Raw genomic sequence first — 24,212 nt, forward strand, 5'->3', positions numbered from 1 at the left:
GTTAAGCTGCTATTATGATTGTCTTATTGTACAAGGTCCTCCAGCACCCAAGGCTGAGACACCGAAGTGTGCCCCTCCATCCCTCCCACCCCAGCCATCACACACTGATTGCTATTAGAATAAGAGGCGCCCCAGGGCCCCCAACACCTTAATCTCTAGTTTTCTGGCTTGCAGTCACTGGCATGTATCTTTTCTTATTTCTCTCTGCTTCAAACACAATAGGGGAATGATAGCTGAGTGAGTTGTGCTCCTACACTGCGCCCTGAGGCTGGAGCTTCTCTCGCCTCTGCCTCGGCCCGGCCCTGGACTTGTGTGACACTGAGGAGGGGGGTAATGGGGACACAGAGGGACATGATACATTTCTCCATGATGCAGGGGATCTGGATGTGGCTCTGATCTCGCAGACAGTACATACATTGGGCCTGATTCACAAAGCGGTGCAAAGTGTTTGCACGCCTGTGAAAAGCCCTTTATCACGCCTAAACTCAGTTTAGGCGTGATAAAATGAAACTCGCGCGAAATTCCCGCGCGCAAACCGGTGCAGTGCGCGCGATGCGCCCATTAAACCCTATGGGCGCTGCACTCGGAGTTGCGCGATTGCGCGCACCAAACTTTGCGCGCTGGACTTTGCGCGCGATAAAGAGCACAAAACGGTGCTAACTCAGCAGTGCAAAGGTTATCACGCCTAAAGTCTTTTAGGCGTGATAACTGAGTTATCACCGCTTTGTGAATCAGGCCCATTGTCTGGCATAATAACTGAGGTACATGGAGGGATTTATAGTAAATACATAATGGCAGACATATCACTGGATGTAAACACAGCTAGTGATCAAATAGCTATATCAGATGATAGGAAAACTGCAACTTATGTAAAAGTAATGCGGAACCACCCAGTAAGACAAGAGAGGTTTCAGAAATATTTAAATGTAATCAGCAGTCAGAGTTTCTCCTCAGGGCAGCATTGCTGGGAAGCTGAGTGTAATGAAACAGGGGGGTGGAGAATTGGAATGTGTTATCCCAGAGGAAAGGTAAACGGTCACATATTGATAATAACAACAGGTCCTGGTGTTTGCAGAGAAACAATCAGTACACAGTGCGCCATGACAGTGAAGAGTTCCAGATTCCTCACAGTGTCCCCAGTAACAGAGTCAGGATCTGTCTGGATTATGAGGCTGGGCAGCTGTCCTTTTATGAGCTGTGTGACCCAATCAGACACTTACACACATTCACTGCCACCTTCACTGAGCCCCTCCATGCTGCGCTGTGTGTGTATCGTACAGAGGGTAACAGTGTGAAAATTCTGCTCTATAAGTTGTTATGAAATGTAACATTGGGCTTGATTCATCAAGCTGAGCTGCTAAAGCAGAGCAGCCCAATGAGAGGAGCACGAGCTCAATGCATGCTATGCTACGATAGTGCAGCATAGTGTGTGCTGGTAACTTACACGCACCCCTTGTAACTAACAGCCACTCCACACATCCCACCCTGAGCCCCATCGGGTCCAGAAGCTTTCTAGGATGTGATCCCAGCCCTTTGATTGGCCCAATATACTGCCTGTCACTCCACAGGCAGCCGATTGGGCCAATAAGCGTGCGGGGATCATGTCCTATAAAGCCACTGGACCCAGTGAGGCTCAGGGCGGGACAAGTGTAGCAGCCGTTAGTTACAAAGAGCGTGCATAAGTTACCAGCGCATGCTATGCTGCACTACAGCAGTATAGCACGTGCTGAGCTCACGTGCCTCTTATTAAGTTGTGCTGCTTTAGCAGTGCAGCTTGATGAATGAAGCCCAATATTACTTTCTGGCTAGATGAATACATTTTCTTTTCTGAGTACTTAGTCTTTGGTGGCCAATGGTTGATATTGATATATAAATACAAGATAAAGAATATTTGTGGTTGGGATTCTACTTGGGCGTTTTACCAGAGATTGATAACTGCATTATGGGAGGAACGTGAAGCTAGAGGCACATAAAGGCTGGAATCACACATGCCAGTGAGTGTTAGTGCTCAAACCCATTAGCCGTCTTTTCTAAGCGCTAGTGATTTGAAAAAGCTCTTGCTAATGCAATGCTATGGGGGATTTTTAAAAAATCACATCGCTCAAGTGGGATCACACCCACAGTATTACATTAGCAAGAGCTTTAAAAATCACAAAGCGCTCAGAAAAGTGCTCCTAGTGGGTTCCAGGCCTTAATCATATTCTGGCTACCACGTCCAGATTTACCTCACAGGAGCCTATAGGCACAGATGTCCCAGCACTTTAGACTCAGCCTTCCATTAAACTACAAATCCCAGCCGAACCGCACCACAAGTGTGCTAGCTTTCCCAGCGGTCACTTCTCCCTTACTCCCTTGCCCATCAGAGGTATCTACAGGTGCCTCTTAGTAATAGGTAGCCGTAAGTACCCTCAATATGAAGTACCTAGAGGTGCCCCTGACTGAAGGGAGATCTCGTCAGTGTGAATTAGTTTACTCACCCAGCTCTCGGTATTCCACTCTCATCAGGACTCTGCAGAGGGAAGGAGAGAGACGCTCGGGGAGGGGAGTAAGGGGGGATTTAGTTAGATTACAGCTGCGGGGATGCGGCGTTTAGGTAGGGTCATTATGTTAAACACATTTTTTTTTTTAAAAGATGATTTTCATGAGACTTCAGAGTCTCTTTAAATTCCAAAAGCATTTGAACTTGTAAGATTTTTGTCAGAGCTTTTTAATTGTTCATGATTGTTTTTTGAGTAACAACAATAGTTTTGCTGCAAAAGAAAGAGATGAATGATAAATAAATCTATCTTATCAGTGATTCCTGTTGTATCCTCTTAACCTCCTTGCCGGTCTAATTCCCCCGGCAAGGAGGCAGCGCAGCACTAATTTTTAAATCATGTAGCCGCTGAGCAGCGGCAGCTCTGCAGCCACTCCGATCACTTCCGGCGATCGGAGTAAGCAGGAAATCCCGTTCAGAACGGGATTTCCTGCTGGGCTTCCCCGGTCGCCATGGCGACGGGGCGGGATGACACCACCGACGTCGGGACGTCATAGGGAATCCCGATCCACCCCTCAGCGCAGCCTGGCCCTGATTGGCCAGGCTGCGCAGGGGTCGGGGGGGGAGGAGGCGGCTCGGCACGACGGGTAGCGGCAGCGATCGCGTACTACACGCAGCTAGCAAAGTGCTAGCTGCGTGTAGGAAAAAAAAATTATGCAAATCGGCCCAGCGGGGCCTGAGAAATCCTCCTGCGCAGGTTACCCCGAGCTGAGCTTGGGATAACCGGCAAGGAGGTTAATATATATATGGCATATAGTAACATGATAGTAATTACTGCATGGTTCAATAGAAGAGAGAGTGGCTAGGCACATCCAGTATAAAAATACTAACATTTTATTGAAAAATATTAAAAACAATGATACAGACCATCATAAGGAGAGAGGGTTAACCTCTGATCAGGGAGAGGAAAGATTTTGCAAGGGGCAAACACTGACCAAATAATAATTATTTTTTTTACAATATTCATTTATTGATGAATTGTCATTTTCGCTACAGTACCTCTTTAAAGCCTCTAGGTCAGGACTGGGCAAACTATGGCCCACGGGCCGGATTCTGCATGCAGCCGCTATGAAGCCAGCCCAGCGATAGAGGACAGGATTCCACTCCTCTCCCCTTCTTCCTTTCGCTGACCTTTCAAAAATACATACAGTGCACATACAAGAGAAGCAACCTACCCAAACACACTCAAGCACCAATCTCCAATCCAACGGCAGTGTTGTGTGACCTGCTATCGGTACGTAACAGCATGTCACATGATGCCACCGTCACCATGGAGAACGCTGCTGGAAAGAATGATTGGGTTAGTTACAACCAATCATTCCCTGTGCACTCAATTCGGACAGGAGGGAGTAAGGAGGAGGCAGACACACAAGCAATGCGGCCAGGGGAGTAACTAGGAGCCACCGGGCCCCCCTGCAGAGATTCAGACGGGCCCCCTTGCTCAGGCCCGTTTTGGGAGGGCTGGAGGGGACACAGCACGAGGGGAAAGCCATGGCCACACTCGGCGGGGAGGGTCCCCCCCCTCCCTCACATCAGGGTCTCCCCTCCAGCTTCTTGAGGACCACAGGCTCACACCCCCCTGGTGACCAGGCCATTTTTTGCAATTCAGCACACTGCGGCTTTAAAGTTGGGTACACATGGTACATTTTCCATCAGATCGAAGGATATATTAGAAAATGTCCGATCAGATTCAGATCAATTTTGCAATCAATTTTGGATACTTAACACTAAATCGATTGCAAAATTTATCAGAAACAATCTGGACGTCTACACATGATGCAGTTTCTTATCAGAACACCGGTCGATCTGACGGAAAATTGTACAGTATGTATGTGTGTAGCTAGGTTTCAAAGGTTGTATGAGGTTTTGAATGTTGCAGAGTGATTTACGTGTATTGGAAGGGATTTCCAAAGGAGAGGAGAGGCTCGTGAGAACTTTTGAATAAGTGAACAAAAGAAGTTCTCCTATGGTAGAAAGAAGAAGGGTCATGTGCAGAGTGGAGATTGCAGTTGGGGTGGTATTTGAAAAAGAGTCCCCCAAACCTTCTCTCCAAAACCATCAAGCCAGAAATACTGTGATCCAGTAATTGGCACCATCACCACTTCCACGGGCGTTTGATGTTCAACATTGAATTTATTGGTCAAGTTGCACATAGCAGCATGGCAGAACATTCCATCCACTGATTCATGCATTATAAATAACTGGGCGGTGTACTAAATATCACAGATCACTAGATGTTTCAGAAGGCTCCTCTGCTAAAGCTTCACATGTAAAATGCAGAAAGCATCTTATCAAGGTTTGCATCAGCGCTCAGCCAGTCTTCAGTACTCATCATGGAAGGGGTACTCTGGATGCTGTTTCATCCTAAACAGGACAATAATAAGAAACATTGGAATTAGAGTGTTTAGAAGGAGAAGAGTGGTGCAGCACAGTAGCAGAGACAGAAGTGGCTCAGAAGACATATGGAGGTGGAGCTGGAGTGTTTAGCAGTAGTAGTAGAGCAGGAAGTGGGTGAGAAGACATATGGAGGTGGAGCTGGAGTGTTTAGTAGTAGTAGCAGAGCAGGAAGTGGCTCAGAAGACAAATGGAGATGGAGCTGGAGTGTTTAGTAGCAAAGCAGGAAGTATCTAAGAAGACATATGGAGGTGGAGCTGGAGTGTTTAGCAGTAGTAGCAGAGCAAGAAGTAGCTGAGAAAACATATGGAGGTGGAGCTGGAGTGTTTAGCAGTAGTAGCAGAGCAGGAAGTAGCTGAAAAGACATATGGAGGTGAAGCAGGAGTGTTTAGCAGTAGTAGCAGAGCAAGAAGTGGATGAGAAGACATATGAAGTTGGAGCTGGAGTGTTGGAGCACGATCAAGAGAGGCCTGCAGTCGCACCCACACATGCGCAGAAGCCCATATCCACAGTTGTGGTCAGGGATCTTTCAGAGGGGACAGTGGAACGCTGGAGGGCAGCAGAACTACAGTGAGGGACCAGAGAGACTGCAAGGGGCTGTAAGAAGCCCCAGGTAAGTAAGTACATTTTATCTTCCCCTTTCAGCCTGGATATCCTTTAGGCCTCTTGTAGGGATGATCGGAACCAGCAAATTCCGTTCCGCCGGAAATCACGGATTCCGTCAGTGTTAAATTCAGTCGCTATGAAAATTCTGCCAGATTTGTACGAAATTCCGCGGAATTCTGGATTCCGTCGGAAAGAATCACTAAAGTAGCCGTATTTCTCCTATATGGTATTCGGAATTCCGAAAATGCCTGTGAAATTCTGCCGGTATCCGTTGATGCCATTGAACTGAATTTTCAGCTTAAAACCATCAAGTCCGAGAGAGAGAGAGCTCATTTTTCTCTTGGGTATTTCACAATGGTACATGCTAGGCTAGCTTCAGCATGTAGTGTTGTTGGTGGTATAGCGGTTAAGTCAGTTACCTACCACACACTGAGACCTGGGTTCAATTCCCAGCCATGGTGAGTTGGCTTTTGACATGCTACAAATCCTTAAAGGGAACCTAAACTAAGAAGGATGTGGATTTTTCCTCTTAAAATAATACCAGTTGCCTGACTCTCCTGCTGATCCTGTGTCTCTAATACTTTTAGCAACAGTCCCTCGACAAGCATGTAGATCAGGTTCTCTGATTGAAGTCAGACTGGATTAGCTGCATGCTTGTTTCAGGTGTGTGATTCAGCCACTACTTTGGTCAATGAGATCAGCAGGACTGCCAGGCAACTGGTATGGTTTAAAAGGAAACATCCATATCCCTCTCAATTAAGGTTCCCTTTAAGCACGCTACTTTTTCTCTTGGATTGATCATACTGGTACATGCTAGGCTGGCTTCAGCATGTTGTGTTGTTGGTGGTATAGCGATTAAGTCAGTTACCTACCACACACTGAGACCTGGGTTCAATTCCAAGCCCAGCCTGGGTTCAATTTCCAGCCATGGTGAGTTGGCTTTTGACATGCTACAAATCCTTAAGCAAGTGACTTTTTCTCTTGGATTGATCATAATGGTACATGCTAGTCTGGCTTCAGCATGTAGTGTTGTTGGTGGTATAGCGGTTTAGTCAGTTACCTACCACACACTGAGACCTGGATTCAATTCCCAGCCTGGGTTCAATTCCCAGCCATGGTGAGTTGGCTTTTGACATGCTACAAATCCTTAAGCACACTACTTTTTCTCTTGGATTGATCATAATGGTACATGCTAGGCAGTGTTGTTGGTGGTATAGCGGTTAAGTCAGTTACCTACCACACACTGAGACCTGGGTTCAATGCCCCGCCTGGGTTCAATTCCCAGCCATGGTATGTAAGCTGGCTTTTGAAATACTACAATTTCCTGGAAGATGAGATGAGACAAGACAGGAGGAGGAGGGGAGAGAGAGAGAGACTTTAATTCCGTAAAGTTCCGCGGGAATAAAAAAAATTCCGCGGAATTCCGTTTTAGAGGTTTAGCAATTCCGTTCCGACCGCCGGAATCGGAATTGACCTAATTCCGTCCGGAATCGCGGAATTAAGAAATCCTGCGGAATCCAGCGAGCATCCCTAGCCTCTTGCACACTACATGCGATTCCGATTTGCAGTTTTTAATCGATTTTCACATGCGATTCCGAATTATGATTTTTAATTGGTACTGCATGCTGCGTTTTTTTCTGCATTTTTCTTTTTGTTTTAATAGCATCCAGGGAAAATCGGAATCACAAATCGGATTTGCAGTGTGCAGGGGGCCTGAAGCAGACAAATCAGTCGAGGGTTGCACACTTTGCCACCTCTTAGAAAACACACTTCCAGCCCAGTTTTCCTGAAGTATGAGCTGCATAGGTCCACCAGAGATGTTCTCAAGTCTCTTCACTTACTCCTTGAAAGGTCCAAAATGCAGATTTTTGTCTAGGCTCTCCAGGGTTTTCATATCCTCGGATTTTATTTCAAACTCAAAGACCTGTAGAGAAAAACACAGCAGGTTGGTTAAATGTGACTTCCACCCCAAGTTGCCAATTTTGATGAACCCAACATTGTAAAGCACAATAGTTATCTCATTTTACAGGACAGATCGCAGATATTACCAGCACACCACAGATTACAGCACGCACTTTATTGTGCCAGTTTCCACAAGGAAACTTTATTATTTATTTATTGTTTATTATTATTAACTTTATTGTTTATTATTATTATTATTATTAGCCTATGCCACTTTACCAAGCACCCCAAAACAGATGGTGTGCCAACTTCACCTTGTGACATTGCATTTTACAGGACGTTTTATGAAGCACTTAATTATAGAAAAATGATTAAAATTGCTTATATTTTACAATATTCATGTATAAATGACTTAGGGCCTGTTCACACTATATGCGTTCCTAGCCGTTTTCAGGGAACGCGTACTGGTACCAAAAACGCATAGAAACGGCTCCTAATGCTTTTGAATGGGCTAGTTCACATGTATGCGTATGAGACGCATACGTTTCTCATCCGCATTGCTGCACGCAGTTCTGTGCGATACGCGTAGAAACGGACGCAATGAAAGTCTATGGACGCGTATCAAAAACGCGTACTATTGCGTTTTTAGCGTCCGTTTTCCTCTGCGGTTCCCATAATTCTTTTTTTTCCCCTGGGTCACGTGTGTGTGCAAAACGCAATAGAAAACGCATTCAAACGCAAGAAAAACGCATGCGTTTTTCAACTTGCGTTTCTTTGAATTTATACGCGTTCTACAAACGCAGCAAGTATGAACAGGCCCTAAGTCAGTGTTTGTCTCCATTGTAAAATCTTTCCTCTCCCAGATGCCATCATAAACCCCCCATGACATTGTCGGCCCCCACCTCCTCCTGAGGCATTGGAGGCGGGGAAGAGCCCCTTGACCATGGATTGGACAAGGGCTCTGGGTGAGAGGGGGAGGCTTGGCTGCCCCTTTCCCCCAGAGCCCCCCCCCCCCCCCCATACCATGGACCATGCAAGCTGTTGTAGCTCAGGCTTTAAGGAAGCCCCAAGCTGCAGGGCTCAAGGGGTTAAAGCTTGGTAGGGGGGACCTTACATGATTTTTTTATACAGTGGCTTGCAAAAGTACTCGGCCCCCTTGAAGTTTTCCACATTTTGTCACATTACTGCCACAAACATGAATCAATTTTACTGGAATTCCATGTGAAAGACCAATACAAGGTGGTGTACACGTGAGGGATGGAACAAAAATCATACAGGATTCCAAAGAGTTTTTACAAATCAATAACTGCAAAGTGGGGTGTGCATAATTATTCAGCCCCCTTTGGTCTGAGTGCAGTCAGTTGCCCATAGACATTGCCTGATGAGTGCTAATGACTAAATAGAGTGCACCTGTGTGTAATCTAATGTCAGTACAAATACAGCTGCTCTGTGACGACCTCAGAGGTTATCTAAGAGAATATTGGGAGCAACAACACCATGAAGTCCAAAGAACACACCAGACAGGCCAGGGATAAAGGTAATGAGAAATTTAAAGCAGGCTTAGGCTACAAAAAGATTTCCAAAGCCTTGAACATCCCACGGAGCACTGTTCAAACGATCATTCAGAAATGGAAGGGGTATGGCACAACTGTAAACCTACCAAGACAAGGCCATCCACCTAAACTCACAGGCCGAACAAGGAGAGCGCTGATCAGAAATGCGGTCGAGAGGCCCATGGTGACTCTGGACGAGCTGCAGAGATCTACAGCTCAGGTGGGGGAAACTGTCCACAGGACAACTATTAGTCATGCACTGTACAAAGTTGGCCTTTATGGAAGAGTAGCAAGAAGAAAGCCATTGTTAACAGAAAAGCATAAGAAGTCCCATTTGCAGTTTGCCACAAGCCATGTGGGGGACACAGCAAACATGTGGAAGAAGGTGCTCTGGTCAGATGGGACCAAAACAGAACTTTTTGGCCAAAATGCAAAACACTATGTGTGGCAGAAAACTAACACTGCACATCACTCTGAACACACCATCCCCATTGTCAAATATGGTGGTGGCAGTATCATGCTCTGGGGGTGCTTCTCTTTGGCAGGGACAGGGAAGCTGGTCAGAGTTGATGGGAAGATGGATGGAGCCAAATACAGGGCAATCTTGGAAAAAAAAAACTCTTTGCAAAAGACTTGAGGCTGGGGCTGAGGTTCACCTTACAGCAGGACAACGACCCTAAACATAAAGCCAGGGCAAGAATCAAATAGTTTAAAACAAAACATATCTATGTATTAGAATGGCCCAGTCAAAGTTCAGATCTAAATCCAATCAAGAATCTGTGGCAAGATCTGAAAACTGCTATTCACAAACGCTGTCCATCTAATCTGACTGAGCTGGAGCTGTTTTGCAAAGAAGAATGGGCAAGGATTGCAGTCTCTAGATGTGCAAAGCTGGTAGAGACATACCCTAAAACAGGGGTCCCCAACCTTTTTGAGCCCGGGGCCCACTATCCCGACCAAGATTTTCCCCGGGGCCCCCCTGGGGGGGGGGTTGAGTGGGCGTGGCTAGTGTCGGCGGCAGCAGCCCCCCCCTCTTTTTTCCCAGATTCTACAGTATAGCAAGTACAGTTTCCACAGTATAGCAAGTCCAGTTACCACAGTATAGCAAGTACAGTTACCCCAGTATAGCAAGTACAGTTACCACAGTATAGCCAGTATAGTTACCCCAGTATAGCAAGTACAGTTACCACAGTATAGCAAGTACAGTTAGCCTAGTATAGCACGTACAGTTAGCCTAGTATAGCAAGTACAGTTACCACAGTATAGCAAGTACAGTTATCCCAGTATAGCAAGTACAGTTACCACACTAAACCAAGTACAGTTAGCCTAGTATAGCAAGTACAGTTACCCCAGTATAGCCAGTAGTTACCCCAGTATAGCAAGTACAGTTAGCCTAGTATAGCAAGTATAGCTACCCCAGTATAGCCAGTAGTTACCCCAGTATAGCAAGTACAGTTAGCCTAGTATAGCACGTATAGCTACCCCAGTATAGCAAGTACAATTACCACAGTATAGCAAGTACAGTTAGCCTAGTATAGCAAGTATAGTTACCCCAGTATAGCAAGTACAGTTACCACACTATAGCAAGTACAGTTAGCCCAGTATAGCAAGTATAGTTAGCCCAGTATAGCCAGTAGTTACCCCAGTATAGCCAGTAGTTAGCCCAGTATAGCAAGTATAGTTAGCCCAGAATAGCAAGTATAGTTAGCCCAGTATAGCAAGTATAGTTAGCCCAGAATAGCAAGTATAGTTAGCCCAGTATAGCAGGTATAGTTAGCCCAGTATAGCAGGTATAGTTAGCCCAGTATAGCAGGTATAGTTAGCCCAGTATAGCAGGTATAGTTAGCCCAGTATAGCAGGTATAGTTAGCCCAGAATAGCAGGTATAGTTAGCCCAGTATAGCAGGTATAGTTAGCCCAGAATAGCAAGTATAGTTAGCCCAGAATAGCAAGTATAGTTAGCCCAGTATAGCAAGTATAGTTAGCCCAGAATAGCAAGTATAGTTAGCCCAGTATAGCAGGTATAGTTAGCCCAGTATAGCAGGTATAGTTAGCCCAGTATAGCAGGTATAGTTAGCCCAGTATAGCAGGTATAGTTAGCCCAGTATAGCAGGTATAGTTAGCCCAGAATAGCAAGTATAGTTAGCCCAGAATAGCAAGCATAGTTAGCCCAGTATCGCTGCCCCAGTGTCGCCAGTACAGTTAGCCCAGTGTAGCCTCTCCTCTCTTCCCCCCGCGCGGCCGCCGCTCCTGTTACCTTACGAGCGGGCAGTCGCTTCCTTATGTTCCCCATAGCTCCTCTCCTCTTGCAGCACCTCGTATTACAGCAGCGCTTCCCGCGCGGCTGCTGTAGGAAGGGTAGGAAATAGGGCAGCGGCTTCCTGTAGCGGCGATCGCCGTTACCATGGGAACGCTGCCCCGCCTCCTTCCCTCCTTACAGCAGTCGCACAGCAAGCGCTGCTGTAATACGAGATGCGAGAAGGGCCATGGGGAATATAAGGAAGAAAGCGGCCGCCGCTCATAAGGTATCAGGAACGGCGGCCGCTGGGGGGAGAGGGAGAAAGGCCAGATCCGCCGCGGCCCCCCAGAAATCTGCCAACGGACCCCCAGGGGGCCGCGGCCCCCAGGTTGGGGACCTCTGCCCTAAAAGACTGGCAGTTGTAATTGCAGCAAAAGGTGGTTCTACGAAGTATTGACTCAGGGGGGCTGAATAATTACGCACACCCCACTTTGCACTTATTTATTTGTAAAAAATGTTTGGAATCATGTATGATTTTCGTTCCACTTCTCACGTGTACACCACTTTGTATTGGTCTTTCACATGGAATTCCAATAAAATTGATTCACGTTTGTGGCAGTAATGTGACAAAATGTGGAAAACTTCAAGGGGGCTGAATACTTTTGCAAGCCACTGTATATATATTTCCCACACTCTGAACAAAAAAAATGGTCCAACAGTGGCGTCGCTAGGAAAAAAATACTAAAAAACGTATTTCACATTATTAAGCAGACCACCATTTTCAAGGCGAGCAATAGGAGGAAGAAAAATTACCTCTCTGCTGCCGATAAGTGTGAAATAGTTGACTGCCTTGGACAAAGTATGAAAACCTTTATATTTCATGAAAACTTAAGCATGGTCATCATACTGTTTCAGAGCACACACAGTTTTGTGTAGATAAAAGCAAAAGGAGGATGGGTTCTGCCAAACAAATACATCAGATTAAGAGAGCAGCTGCAAAAATGCCATAATGAAGCAGCAAACAGGTATTCGAAGCTACTGATGCCTCAAGAGTCCTGTGAGGATCAAGCTGGAGGATCCTCCAGAGGATTGCAGTTATGCACAAACCTTCTATTCAGCCTCCCCAAACCAATGCTCATAAGCAGAAATGGCAGCAGTGGGCCAAGAACTACAAGAAGAACAATTTTCAGTCTTGTTTACTGATGAGTGCTGTGCAACCCTGGACGGTCAAGATGGATGAAGTGGTGGATGGTTGGTGGATGGCCACCATGTCACAGTAAAGCTGGGGAAACAGCAAGAAGGTGGCAAAGTCATGGTTTGGGTTGGAAAAATGGGGAAAGTGCTGGTCTGCCCCTTTAGGGTCTCTGAAGGTGTGAAAATGACTCCAGATAAGCATGTGGAGTTTCTGACTGTCCACTTTGTACCCATATACTAATTTCTCCTGGAGAAAGGGCGGATATCTGGGGTCCCCTTCTTAGAGGAGACTTCCAAATGCCACCAAGAACCCCCCCCCCCCAAGCTTCGTCGCCCCCATCCCTCCTGGGGTACTGGAGGTGGGGAAGAGCCCGTTGTCCATGGATTGAACAAGGGCTCCGGGGGAGGCCCCTCTCTTCAGAGCGCCCCATACCATGGACCATGTGGGCTGGTATAGCTCAGGATGGGAAGCCCCATGCGGCTATAAGCTCCGCATTCTGGCTATCCCAGCCTGCATGGGGGAGAAAGGGTTAAAGAGGCTTGGGAGGGCGGACTTCACATCAGTTTTTTTTCATTACACACACATACACATATATACATACATAATCTGTCATTTTAGCGCATTTAAATTGCAACTTTCTTCCTCTAACATCAATTTTCTCAAAAACTACAAGGTCTTTTTGAAAATATTTTGTTCTTTTGTTCCTACTGTCCTCCTTAACATACCCTGCAAATTTGGTGTTTCTAGCACTTTCGGGGGCTATGCCATTTAACCAGTAATTATATACTTATAATGCAGTCGTAATTACGGCTCTTACCCCAGAATTACGGATTACGCAGCAGATCACGAATGATGATTTTGAGTTCGTAATTTCTGAAGTTGGTATAGCCGTAATTTTGAGGTCTTGAGCATCCCTGGCTAGCTCTAGCGCAGAGGCGGGCTTGCAAAGCTAAAATATTTATTTCCCATTATCAATGAATACATAAAGTAATATATAACAATATATAAAAATGTATAAAAGCTTTAAAGTGAATGGGAACCTGATTTAAAAAAATGAGATAGATACTTACACAAGGAGAGGAAAGGCTCTGGGTCCTATAGAGCCTTCCGGCTCCTCTCCTGGTCCCCTTGTTCCAGTGCTGGCTTGCCCGGTAGCAGTATTTGACTAATTTAGTCAAATACTGCTTTACCCGGACGAAGGAGGCTTCAGAAGTCTTCAGGGAGCCCGAGTGCTCCTGAAGAAGGGCGGCCCTGTACTGCGCCTGCGCAAGCACGCTCTCTTGCACGCTCATGCCTGTGCAGTATGGAGACACACATCTTCGGGAGGACACGGCTCCCGAAGACTTCCAAATGCCCTTTTGACGGGGGAATGAAATGGGGGGGGGGGGAGGGGGGGGAGCCAGCACAGGATAGAGAGCACCGAGAGAGGAGACGGAAGCCTCTATACCAGAGGTCCCCAACCTGGGGGCCGCGGCCCCCTGGGGGTCCGTTGGCAGATTTCTGGGGGGCCGCGGCGGATCTGGCCTTTCTCCCTCTCCCCCCAGCGGCCGCCGTTCCTGATACCTTATGAGCGGCGGCCGCTTTCTTCCTTATATTCCCCATGGCCCCTCTCGCATCTCGTATTACAGCAGCGCTTGCTGTGCGACTGCTGTAAGGAGGGAAGGAGGCGGGGCAGCGTTCCCATGGTAACGGCGATCGCCGCTACAGGAAGCCGCTGCCCTATTTCCTACCCTTCCTACAGCAGCCGCGCGGGAAGCGCTGCTGTAATACGAGGTGCTGCAAGAGGAGAGGAGCTATGGGGAACATAAGGAAGCGACTGCCCGCTCGTAAGGTAACAGGAGCGGCGGCCGCGCGGGGGGAAGAGAGGAGAGGCTACACTGGGCTAACTGTACTGGCGACACTGGGGCAGCGATACTGGGCTAACTATGCTTGCTATTCTGGGCTAACTATACTTGCTATACTGGGCTAACTATACTTGCTATACTGGGCTAACTATACCTGCTATACTGGGCTAACTATACCTGCTATACTGGGCTAACTATACCTGCTATACTGGGCTAACTATACCTGCTATACTGGGCTAACTATACCTGCTATACTGGGCTAACTATACCTGCTATACTGGGCTAACTATACCTGCTATACTGGGCTAACTATACCTGCTATTCTGGGCTAACTATACTTGCTATACTGGGCTAACTATACTTGCTATTCTGGGCTAACTATATCTGCTATACTGGGCTAACTATACCTGCTATTCTGGGCTAACTATACCTGCTATACTGGGCTAACTATACCTGCTATACTGGGCTAACTATACCTGCTATACTGGGCTAACTATACCTGCTATACTGGGCTAACTATACCTGCTATACTGGGCTAACTATACTTGCTATTCTGGGCTAACTATACTTGCTATACTGGGCTAACTATACTTGCTATACTGGGCTAACTATACTTGCTATTCTGGGCTAACTATACTTGCTATACTGGGCTAACTACTGGCTATACTGGGGTAACTACTGGCTATACTGGGCTAACTATACTTGCTATATCGGGCTAACTGTACTTGCTATAGTGTGGTAACTGTACTTGCTATACTGGGGTAACTATACTTGCTATACTAGGCTAACTGTACTTGCTATACTGTGGTAACTGTACTTGCTATACTGGGGTAGCTATACGTGCTATACTAGGCTAACTGTACTTGCTATACTGGGGTAACTACTGGCTATACTGGGGTAGCTATACTTGCTATACTAGGCTAACTGTACTTGCTATACTGGGGTAACTACTGGCTATACTGGGGTAACTGTACTTGCTATACTAGGCTAACTGTACTTGGTTTAGTGTGGTAACTGTACTTGCTATACTGGGATAACTGTACTTGCTATACTGTGGTAACTGTACTTGCTATACTAGGCTAACTGTACGTGCTATACTAGGCTAACTGTACTTGCTATACTGTGGTAACTGTACTTGCTATACTGGGGTAACTATACTGGCTATACTGTGGTAACTGTACTTGCTATACTGGGGTAACTGTACTTGCTATACTGTGGTAACTGGACTTGCTATACTGTGGAAACTGTACTTGCTATACTGTAGAATCTGGGAAAAAAGGGGGGGGCTGCTGCCGCCGACACTAGCCACGCCCACTCAAGGCCCCCCCCCAAGGGGGGCCCCGGGGAAAATTTTGGTCGGGATAGTGGGCCCCGGGCTCAAAAAGGTTGGGGACCCCTGCTCTATACGACCCAGAGCCTTCCCTCTCCTTAGGTAAGTATTTGCTTCATTTTTTTTTAAATGCGGTTCACATTCACTTTAACAACGTTTTTGATCAATGCAATTCCGTCTTGGTCTATCACAGCCCTCCTGGCGTCAGTTCTAAGCGCTGAATAAGAGCTGATGTCCCGTCTTGCGTTCACAAATCATATACATTAGAGGAAGAAAAGTGAAGAGATTAGAAGAAAGATACGTTTATATTATTAGTTACCCCGAGGTTTTGCTTTAGGCGATTAGGGCTGAAGCTTTTAGCCAAGACTACAATTCCCTTCTGGAGAATGAAACGCATGGCGACCTCTGCTGGGGAACGGTGGTACTTGGCTGCAATTTTGTTCAAGACTGGATCTTCCAACAGGACAGGTAAACTGAGGTCCACCCTATAGGGAACATCAATAGGGAATACATAAGAAGCAATTTAGCATTTTAAAGCAGACCTAAACACAAAACTACCTCTCTGCTCTAAAAGATAAGCAATAGCATAATAACGTTTAAAAGAAAAACATTTCTTTGTTACAGCTGATACAAATCCTGCAATAAATCTGCAGTTTATCTACTTCCTGCTTTCAAGGAAGCAGACATTGTTGACATCCTGTTTTTACAAATGAGATCTAATGCTGTCACAGTCAGTTGACACAACTGAGAGTTCAAATAACTTGTGCTTAGTCACAGGTGAGGGGGGATTAGACAGGCTAATCTCTCTAAATACATACAGGGTGCATTTCTCCCTGTTTTTCTTCTGTCCTGTGCAAGAGTTCAGGTCCACTTTAAGAATGTGGTGCTGCAAAAGCATTGCTGTGGACCCCTTTACAGACCAAATACCTGAAGTGTTCCTCCCTGTTCTGACTAACCAGCAAGCTCATGGTGACCCAGAACTCATTGGAGTGTGTAAGGGACGGAATTCTCTGCTGATGACGTAGGTCTGGTTCATTGTATGTGTCTCATCTTACCTATTAGGTGTGTTCTTTCTGGACTCAATCTACCTTAACCAGACTAAGAAATAGAACTAATCGATACTTATTCGAGGCTTCCTCCAGCCCCATAAGCACATGTGAGTCCCTTGCTGTCCTGCGGTCTGCCATTCAGCCGTGATCTGCCCCGGTGACTGGCTCAGTCCCGTCAGTCCGGGTCTACTGTGCATGTGGGGGAGGTCCACACATGTGCAGAAGACCCAGACTGGAGCTGACTGAGCCAGTTACCAGGGCTGATTGCAGCTGAATGGCAGACCGCAGGACAGCAAGGGACTAGCATGTGCTTATGGGGCTGGAGAAAGCCTCGAGTAAGTATCGATTTGTTTCATGTCTTACAGTCTGGTACACTTTAAAGGAAACCAGATACAAGTCTAACTAAAAGTTTTATACATACCTGGGGCTTCCTCCAACCCCATCTGCACATATCGCTCCCACGCTGCCATCCTCAGTCTTCTCCCTCTTCAGTACCGGGTCTCGTAACTTCCTCCAGTCACGGCCAGTCTGTGCAAGAGAAGTGCGCCCTCTACGTATCTCTCCCGCGGCTGTCTGAAGTTACAGGACCCGGTACCGAAGAGGTAGAAGATTGAGGAAGGCGGCATGGGAGCGTTCTGTGCAGATGGGGCCGGAGGAAGCCCCAGGTATGAATAAAAAAAAACGTTTAGTTAGAATCGTCTCTGGTACAGTTTAAGTATCCAGGAGATTGAGCTAAACATTAGTTTAAAATAAAAACTACAAAAGAGTTACAACCCTTCATCCTAAAGGACAACTATCATGAAAAAAATATACAATTTAAAATAAATACATATAAAATTTAAATGTCTCCCATGCACTATAAATAATTGTTTCCTATGTTGTCACTTACACTAAGTAGTAAAAATCTGACAGATTTTTGACTAGTCCATTGGTGATCACTAAGACACTGCATCTCTCCCCCTTTTGTGTCTTGGAAATCATTATACAGTTTATTCATCATGTAATTTTTATCAATGTCATTACCACTTCTGTATTTTGTATTCTGTATGCTGTATCATTTTTTTGTATTTTGTCACTAATTATGTATCTTGTATATTTGTGTACACCATTGTCTGTATTATGTACCCCATGTTTGTTTCTCACTTTGTACAGCGCCACGGAATATGTTGGCGCTTTATAAATAAATAATAATAATTAACCTGAAGTAGTGGGAGAATTCTGAGAAACGCATCATTTGTTTGTGATGTCCAATACAATCCTAAAAAACCCTCCTGATAAGTTAAGACTGTTCTTCATTATACCAGCCATTATCCTGACACATTAGTGGGGCACCTCCTCCCTCCCAATATATTTCCATTCGCCTTTCTATGGGCTATCCCTGATTCCCTGCAGCCTATTGGTTCCAGTGGACCCTTTTTTGGAGTGCGACCCACGTCCGAAAGAGGACTTTCCTCCACATGCTCATGACAGTGGTTGCCTAATTGCAACCCAGGTTTGTAAGTCGAAATTTTTGGTACTTATAATCCCTTTGACTTTAAAGAGAATCTGTACTCTAAAATTCTTACAATAAAAAGCATACCATTCTCTTCATTATGTTCTCCTGGACCCCTCTGTGCTGTTTCTGCCACTCCCTGCTGCAATCCTGCCTTGTAATTGCCATTTTTAGGCAGTGTTTACAAACAACAGACATGGCTTCTAACCAGAGTATGATAGGCTGAGAACAGCTTACTGTGTGACTCATGCAGAGCTTGGAGAGGGTGTGTAAAGCTTCTGCCAATGACAAGCAGTGCTGCACATTCCACACATTCCAGCCTGAGCCCGACAGAGCCGATAGAGGAAAGATAAGATTTATTACAGAGACAGTGCAACTAGTAAAGGCTGCAGTAAGACAGACCACATTAGAACAGGCACAGGAACTTATAGGATAGAAGAAATAAGGCTCAAAATTTTGTTACAGAGTCTCTTTAAATACTACACTATCGGGTGTCTCTCTGTCTTTTTCTCTTTCTAGTCACGCATGTTCTACACAGACCTCATCACACCGGACACCCCCCATCTCCTTATGGGGTATTCTCAGGTTTTTCTTTATTTAAAAAAATGACTTACTGACCAGCAGCTGTCTACCTACTGTAAGTGACAGCAAATAAAAGTAATTTACAGCGCATTTTACTCTGGGAGAAATGTACATTTTATATGTATTTATTATAAATTTTACAATTTTTCATGATAGTGGTCTTTTAAGGGCTATGTCACACTGAAAATCAAAATTGGCATCACAAATAGGTTGCGATTTTCCAATTCATACCCCATGCTTTGCAACGCGATAACACGTTTGGATAGGTTTCACGATGCGATTATCAATGAAGGAGGGGGGAAAAAAATGGAAAAAATTATATTTTACAATACGGAATAAATATTGATACATACTGGAAACTTTAACCAATAACTTTTACGTATTGTTAAACCCGTCCCATATGGAGTTTATAGTGAGAAATTACAGTCACAGCAGCTTCCACTGATTGAGCCAGGGATGGATTAAGATGTGGAACCTAGGCAAGGGATTTAGGGCCCCATGTGGTCCTTTTGGTAGAGAGAGGTCAAAAAAATGTCGCAGGTGGGCCCCTTGACGCCCACCACGCCCTAAGCACCTGCCTTGCTTGATAATTGATCCTGCTCTGGCTTGAGCCCCGATGACAATGGATTCAAGTTGTGATGCCCAGTATTTATCTACTCAATAATATTTTATGTGAGTTATTTGATGCAGACCGATTTGGCAGTGGGGGAGTGGTATCGGTATCAAGCTTGTTTTTTTATGTTGTGTGGTTTGTGTTTTCTTGCTATGTTTAACCACTTAATCCCCCCCCCCCCCCCCCCCCCCCATTACCAAAATAAAACACTTTTTTCAAATACATAAATAGTTTACATAGGGACTCAACTGTTGTAGAGAGTATATTACTGTTACTAGTAGACCCAAGCCCGTTTAAGAACGGGCTCTAGGTCTTTTTTCAACACCGCCACCAGGCACTCAGGATGCGTGCGCACCAGCCGCCTGCGCTCGCCGTGCACCCGCCGCGTGCGCACCTGGCGCGCACCCAACTGGCCGCCCACCAACCTCCCTCCCTGGTCGCTCCAGCTCTCCGTTACTGCGCACATGCGCAGTAACAACAAATTACCAGGGACGCTGCAAACCGCTGGACGCAGCGACACTTAGCTTTTATTAGGTAGGATTATTTCAAATAAGGGCTTGTTATTAGTTATATAGTGTAAATGTAGTAAACTGGAAAAAATACACCTTTATTTCCATATAAAATATTGTCGCCTTAAATTGTACTAGGGATATACTGTAATTTAAATGTTGTACTGTAATAGCCAGGACAAATGGGAAAATAAAATGTTTGGGTTTTATCCACAGTAGCGAGTTTTTTTTTTTTTTTTTTTTTACTATAATGGCTTAAAATGGAGAAATAACACTTTTTTTGACATTTTTTTTATTAATTGTTCCTGTTAAAATGCATATAGAATAAAATAATCCTAGGCAAAAAGTACCACCCAAAGAAAGCCTAATTGGTGGCGAGAGGTGCGCTGGAATGAGAAAATTAAAAAAAAAAAAAAATTGTTAGTCACAAATGGGAATTACAGACAGACGTACCAGTTCTTGTCTCTGTGGGACCCCAGGACGCTGTATGCCACCAGGACAATGTCCTTAGATTTGCAGTACGTGTGAAGTTTACTTTGGGACAGATATAGGTGACACTCTACCTGAACAACAGAAACAGTAAATCAGCATTGGGCACAAATTGGCGCCAAGATTTTTATTTGAACTGCTGACAAACAAACATATTTTTCCTTTAATGATGTTATAAAGCAGTTTACAATTGGAGCTGTAGGGAAAAACAACAACAACAACATAGATTCTCTTTAGTACTTTGTTCTATATTTACACGATAAATCTAAAAGTTAATACATCACAACTGAGCCCATAGTTCTCCATTGGCGCTGCAGGATTGTACTTAATTGTACTTAATCTGTGGCTGTGAGACTGTAACCTGAGAGGTCAGCAGAGCTAAAACGAGCAGGGGCATGACTGGGGCGGGCCCTGGGATGGACTGACCAAACACAACCAGTCTATCAGGTGTGATTAAAAGGTGGAGTGCCTGAGGAGTATCTTCCTCCAGGCATGAAAAGGCAGGAGCAGGACGGTTTTTTCCCTCTTTTCACCTGAATAGGATCCAGCAAACTCTCCCACCCACCCACCCTCCCTGTGCGGCACCTGTTAGAAACCCGCAAGTGGCCACTTGGGTGTTGGGAATATCCCCTCATTTACGCTAACCCCTTGTTGTATCCTAACAGATTCGTCACAGCAGGAAGCGGGTCCATGACAATGCCGGCCTGGACGACATCGAAACGAGAAGTACACACCGAGCTTAGTGAATGAAATAAGGCATTTTATGCTAGGAGGGCATAGTGCTGGTTATGATACATGAGTGCCAAGTGGCAATGGTTTCATGGGTCATTAATCCGGATGGCTTTAGGGTGGGTCATCGACGGGTTAATGGCACCATTCTCGTCACTGGGGAGGTGCAGTGGCCTAAAGTTTAATGGTTGTCACTGGCAGGTTCAGTGGCAAAGCAAATGTTGATTGAAAGCCGGTGGTTGGTATATATGGACCCTCACGAAGAGGGAGGGCATTGTCATGGGACCTGTCAGAGCGCGGTTATACAAGTTTCTCAAATTGTTAATGCATTTTAATAAAGCTGTGGCCTTTAAACTCCAATTGGGTGTCATGGCTTTATTTCAGGTTGTGGGGAAAGTCCACCCAGATGGGCCCTGCCCAGTCATGTGCAAAGTCACATTTCCAAAAAAGCCTCCGTCATTGGATAAGTTCCTTGCTAAAGCCACACAAAAAATAAAGGTTGTTCACTTTTTTATTTTTTTTCTATATTACTGTTTTTGGATTGTGGAACGAATTAACTGGGTTTCCATTAATTCTTATGGGGAAATTTGCTTTTATATAAGAGTGCTTTGAATTACAAGCATGTCTCCGGAACCAATTATGCTCACAAACCAAGGATCCACTGTATGGTTTCAAAAGCAAAATATGAATGATTACAAATTTAAAATGTGCTATTTGTTTGCGGCTCCCCCTGCTGGCCTCCTTTGTACATGCTAGACAGATCTCCTTTTTTCTGCTGTGTGGTAAAAGACATGATAGATCTGCAGAGAACAAGACAGATACTTTTCTGCACACAGAGCTTTACCAGCCAAACCTGCAGGTGGAGTTCTGCAAAACTACATTACTTTATAACATTTTATATGTAACTAAGCAATGAGAGAAAAAAAAGGGCGCTAGTATGGTTCAGGGGATCCACCAGGAAACTGAAGTAAAATTGATAGTTTATAACAAAATGGCCACCTGTAAGCCATATTGCACACTTCCTTATAGCATACATTATCCTTAGAAATAACAGGTTCTCTTGTTCGCAGTTTCACACAGTCTCATGACATAGGAATGCAGCTGTGGGATTTTGGGTTGGTATCTTGCAGATAAGAGACAACACAGTGTTTCCCACAAGTTACAAAGATCTATTGTCCACTGAACTGTCCATGAGCTTACCTACTTAGATATTCATAAATATTCATGTATTCATTTATGCATTTTGTATCATCCAATAAGTTAGTTAGCTGAGCTCCTATGTTAGGAACTTAATCGGGGCTTTAGATAGGCGGAATAATTAGAATCTGTAATTCATTTAAAAGTGTATATCTGTCTGTTCCAAGCTTTTCAGACCAAACATCACTATTCTGTGTCTCCTGTACAGTAAATAAACTTCTACTAAAATTCCAAGAGACTGATCTGTGATATTTCACAACAAAACTTCATAGGTAAGTTCCTGTAATGTGATTGGTGGCTGTTTCAACAGTTCTACAATGACAGCACCCTCACAAATGTTTAGGCTTCAAATACTGTATATTCAGGCGTATAAGACGACCCTCCCAACTTAGGGTTTGGGATATACTCGCCGTTTAAGACTACCCCTCTTTCAATGCACACCATATAAAAATTAAAAAAAAAAAACCATCATATACTGGTGCTATGAATGAACAGATACTGGTGCTGTACTGTATGTGGTGCCCAGTATATAACAGTATATAGGCGATTGACTGGTTGGATTGGTCAACTCTCCCTTTTCCTAAGTGGATTGGTCAGCTCTCCCTGTCTCCCTGTTTATCAGAGTGGTATGGAAGAATAGATTGCACTGTGCCCATAAAACACGCCTCTTTAACCCTTCTGGCCCACCCTTGTATCCTCCTATTTACCTCCTCTGCCTCTCAGATCTCGCACATGTGCACCTGCACCGCTTCACTACAGTCCTCAGCAGCGAGATCTGAGAGGCAGTAACAGGGTAGGGCGTATCACCCGGCATCAATGACACCCGGCATATAAGAATACCCCTGACTTTTCAAAAGACTTTCAAGGGTTAAAAAGTAGCCTTATACGCCAGAATATACAGTAGGTTGTAGTAATGATTACGCAAACACTGTTCGGTCTATTATAGCACTGCAAGTTGCAGAGGGTGCTGTGATCGGAGAACAATGAGGTTTCCTGGTTGGTCACCTCAACCATAATAGCTTCAAAAAAAGTTATGTTTCTGAATTTAAAAGAAAAATGTTCAGGAATAAATTTAAATAAAGTTAAACAAATATCCTTACATAAACAGAAATTTCTCTTTAAAGGGTAGCTAAACCCACAGATTCTGTTGCAAACAAACGCTATGGCTACTCCCCCCTCATAATGCCGTTTCCACACTGGTTTTATGCAACCAGCTATAGCTGTGGGCTCTTTGTGAGTCTATGTGAAGTTAACACAGCCTTGCCAGACTGTTCGACTTTGCTATAACCCTTTAGTGTAAACAAACATCTCTCAGGTCAGCAGAGGAAAACATAGCCCATTAGTGGCTGGAACAACCATCACTCTTTTACAGGTACGGTATGTCAATTTCCAGAATTTTCTTTAAAGAGGAGCTGTCAGCCATACTATCTCAGAAAAAAAACACACATATATAAGTATATAAATACTTGCTCTACTGACATAACATATGTATTGCACTGTCCACATTTTGATTTTAGTGATTTTTCTACAGTAAAAAAAAAAAAAAAAAAAAAAAAAAAAAAGAGAAAATCCTTCTTAGCATTTCCCATTTTAACTGTGGCTATTTTGAAGCCAATCCTGATGTCATTTTCTCCCTTACTCTCCTCTGCCTGATTGTGTATGCATTGCCTGCCCTCCACTATAGAAAGTGCATTATCTCAGCATGAGAAATATTGGCCAATCAGAGAGGAACAGAGGTGTGAGAGGGGAAAACAGGAGGGAAAGGGGCTTCAACCAATCAGGCTGCATTAGTTAAGTCTGAGGGGAAAGTAGAAAAGCAACAAAGGACAACCTAGCATGCCCTGCAACTTCCTTTGTGTGTACCAATTAAGAGTCAGGTAAACTGGGGAATGATCATTTATCAGCAAGAAAAGTAATAGTGATTTTACCTTTTGGATTGCCTGGTTAGCATCCT

At 44.8% G+C, this 24,212-nt stretch overlaps 1 protein-coding gene across 1 annotated transcript in view; it reads right to left on the minus strand.

Moving 5' to 3' along the window:
* Positions 1-4,649: 4,649 nt before the first annotated feature.
* LOC137564316 (rho crystallin) overlaps positions 4,650-24,212 on the minus strand; it is a 60,276-nt gene continuing 40,713 nt past the window's right edge. The window contains exons 6-9 of the mRNA XM_068278049.1: positions 20,297-20,406; positions 15,918-16,083; positions 7,378-7,460; positions 4,650-4,900 (exon numbers count right to left, since the gene is read on the minus strand). Coding sequence (XP_068134150.1) covers positions 4,858-4,900; positions 7,378-7,460; positions 15,918-16,083; positions 20,297-20,406 — 402 coding nt within the window. The 3' untranslated portion in view covers positions 4,650-4,857. The remainder of the gene's footprint in view (positions 4,901-7,377; positions 7,461-15,917; positions 16,084-20,296; positions 20,407-24,212) is intronic.

This window comes from Hyperolius riggenbachi, chromosome 3 (genome assembly GCF_040937935.1).
Source record: "Hyperolius riggenbachi isolate aHypRig1 chromosome 3, aHypRig1.pri, whole genome shotgun sequence".
Lineage (NCBI taxonomy): Eukaryota > Metazoa > Chordata > Amphibia > Anura > Hyperoliidae > Hyperolius > Hyperolius riggenbachi.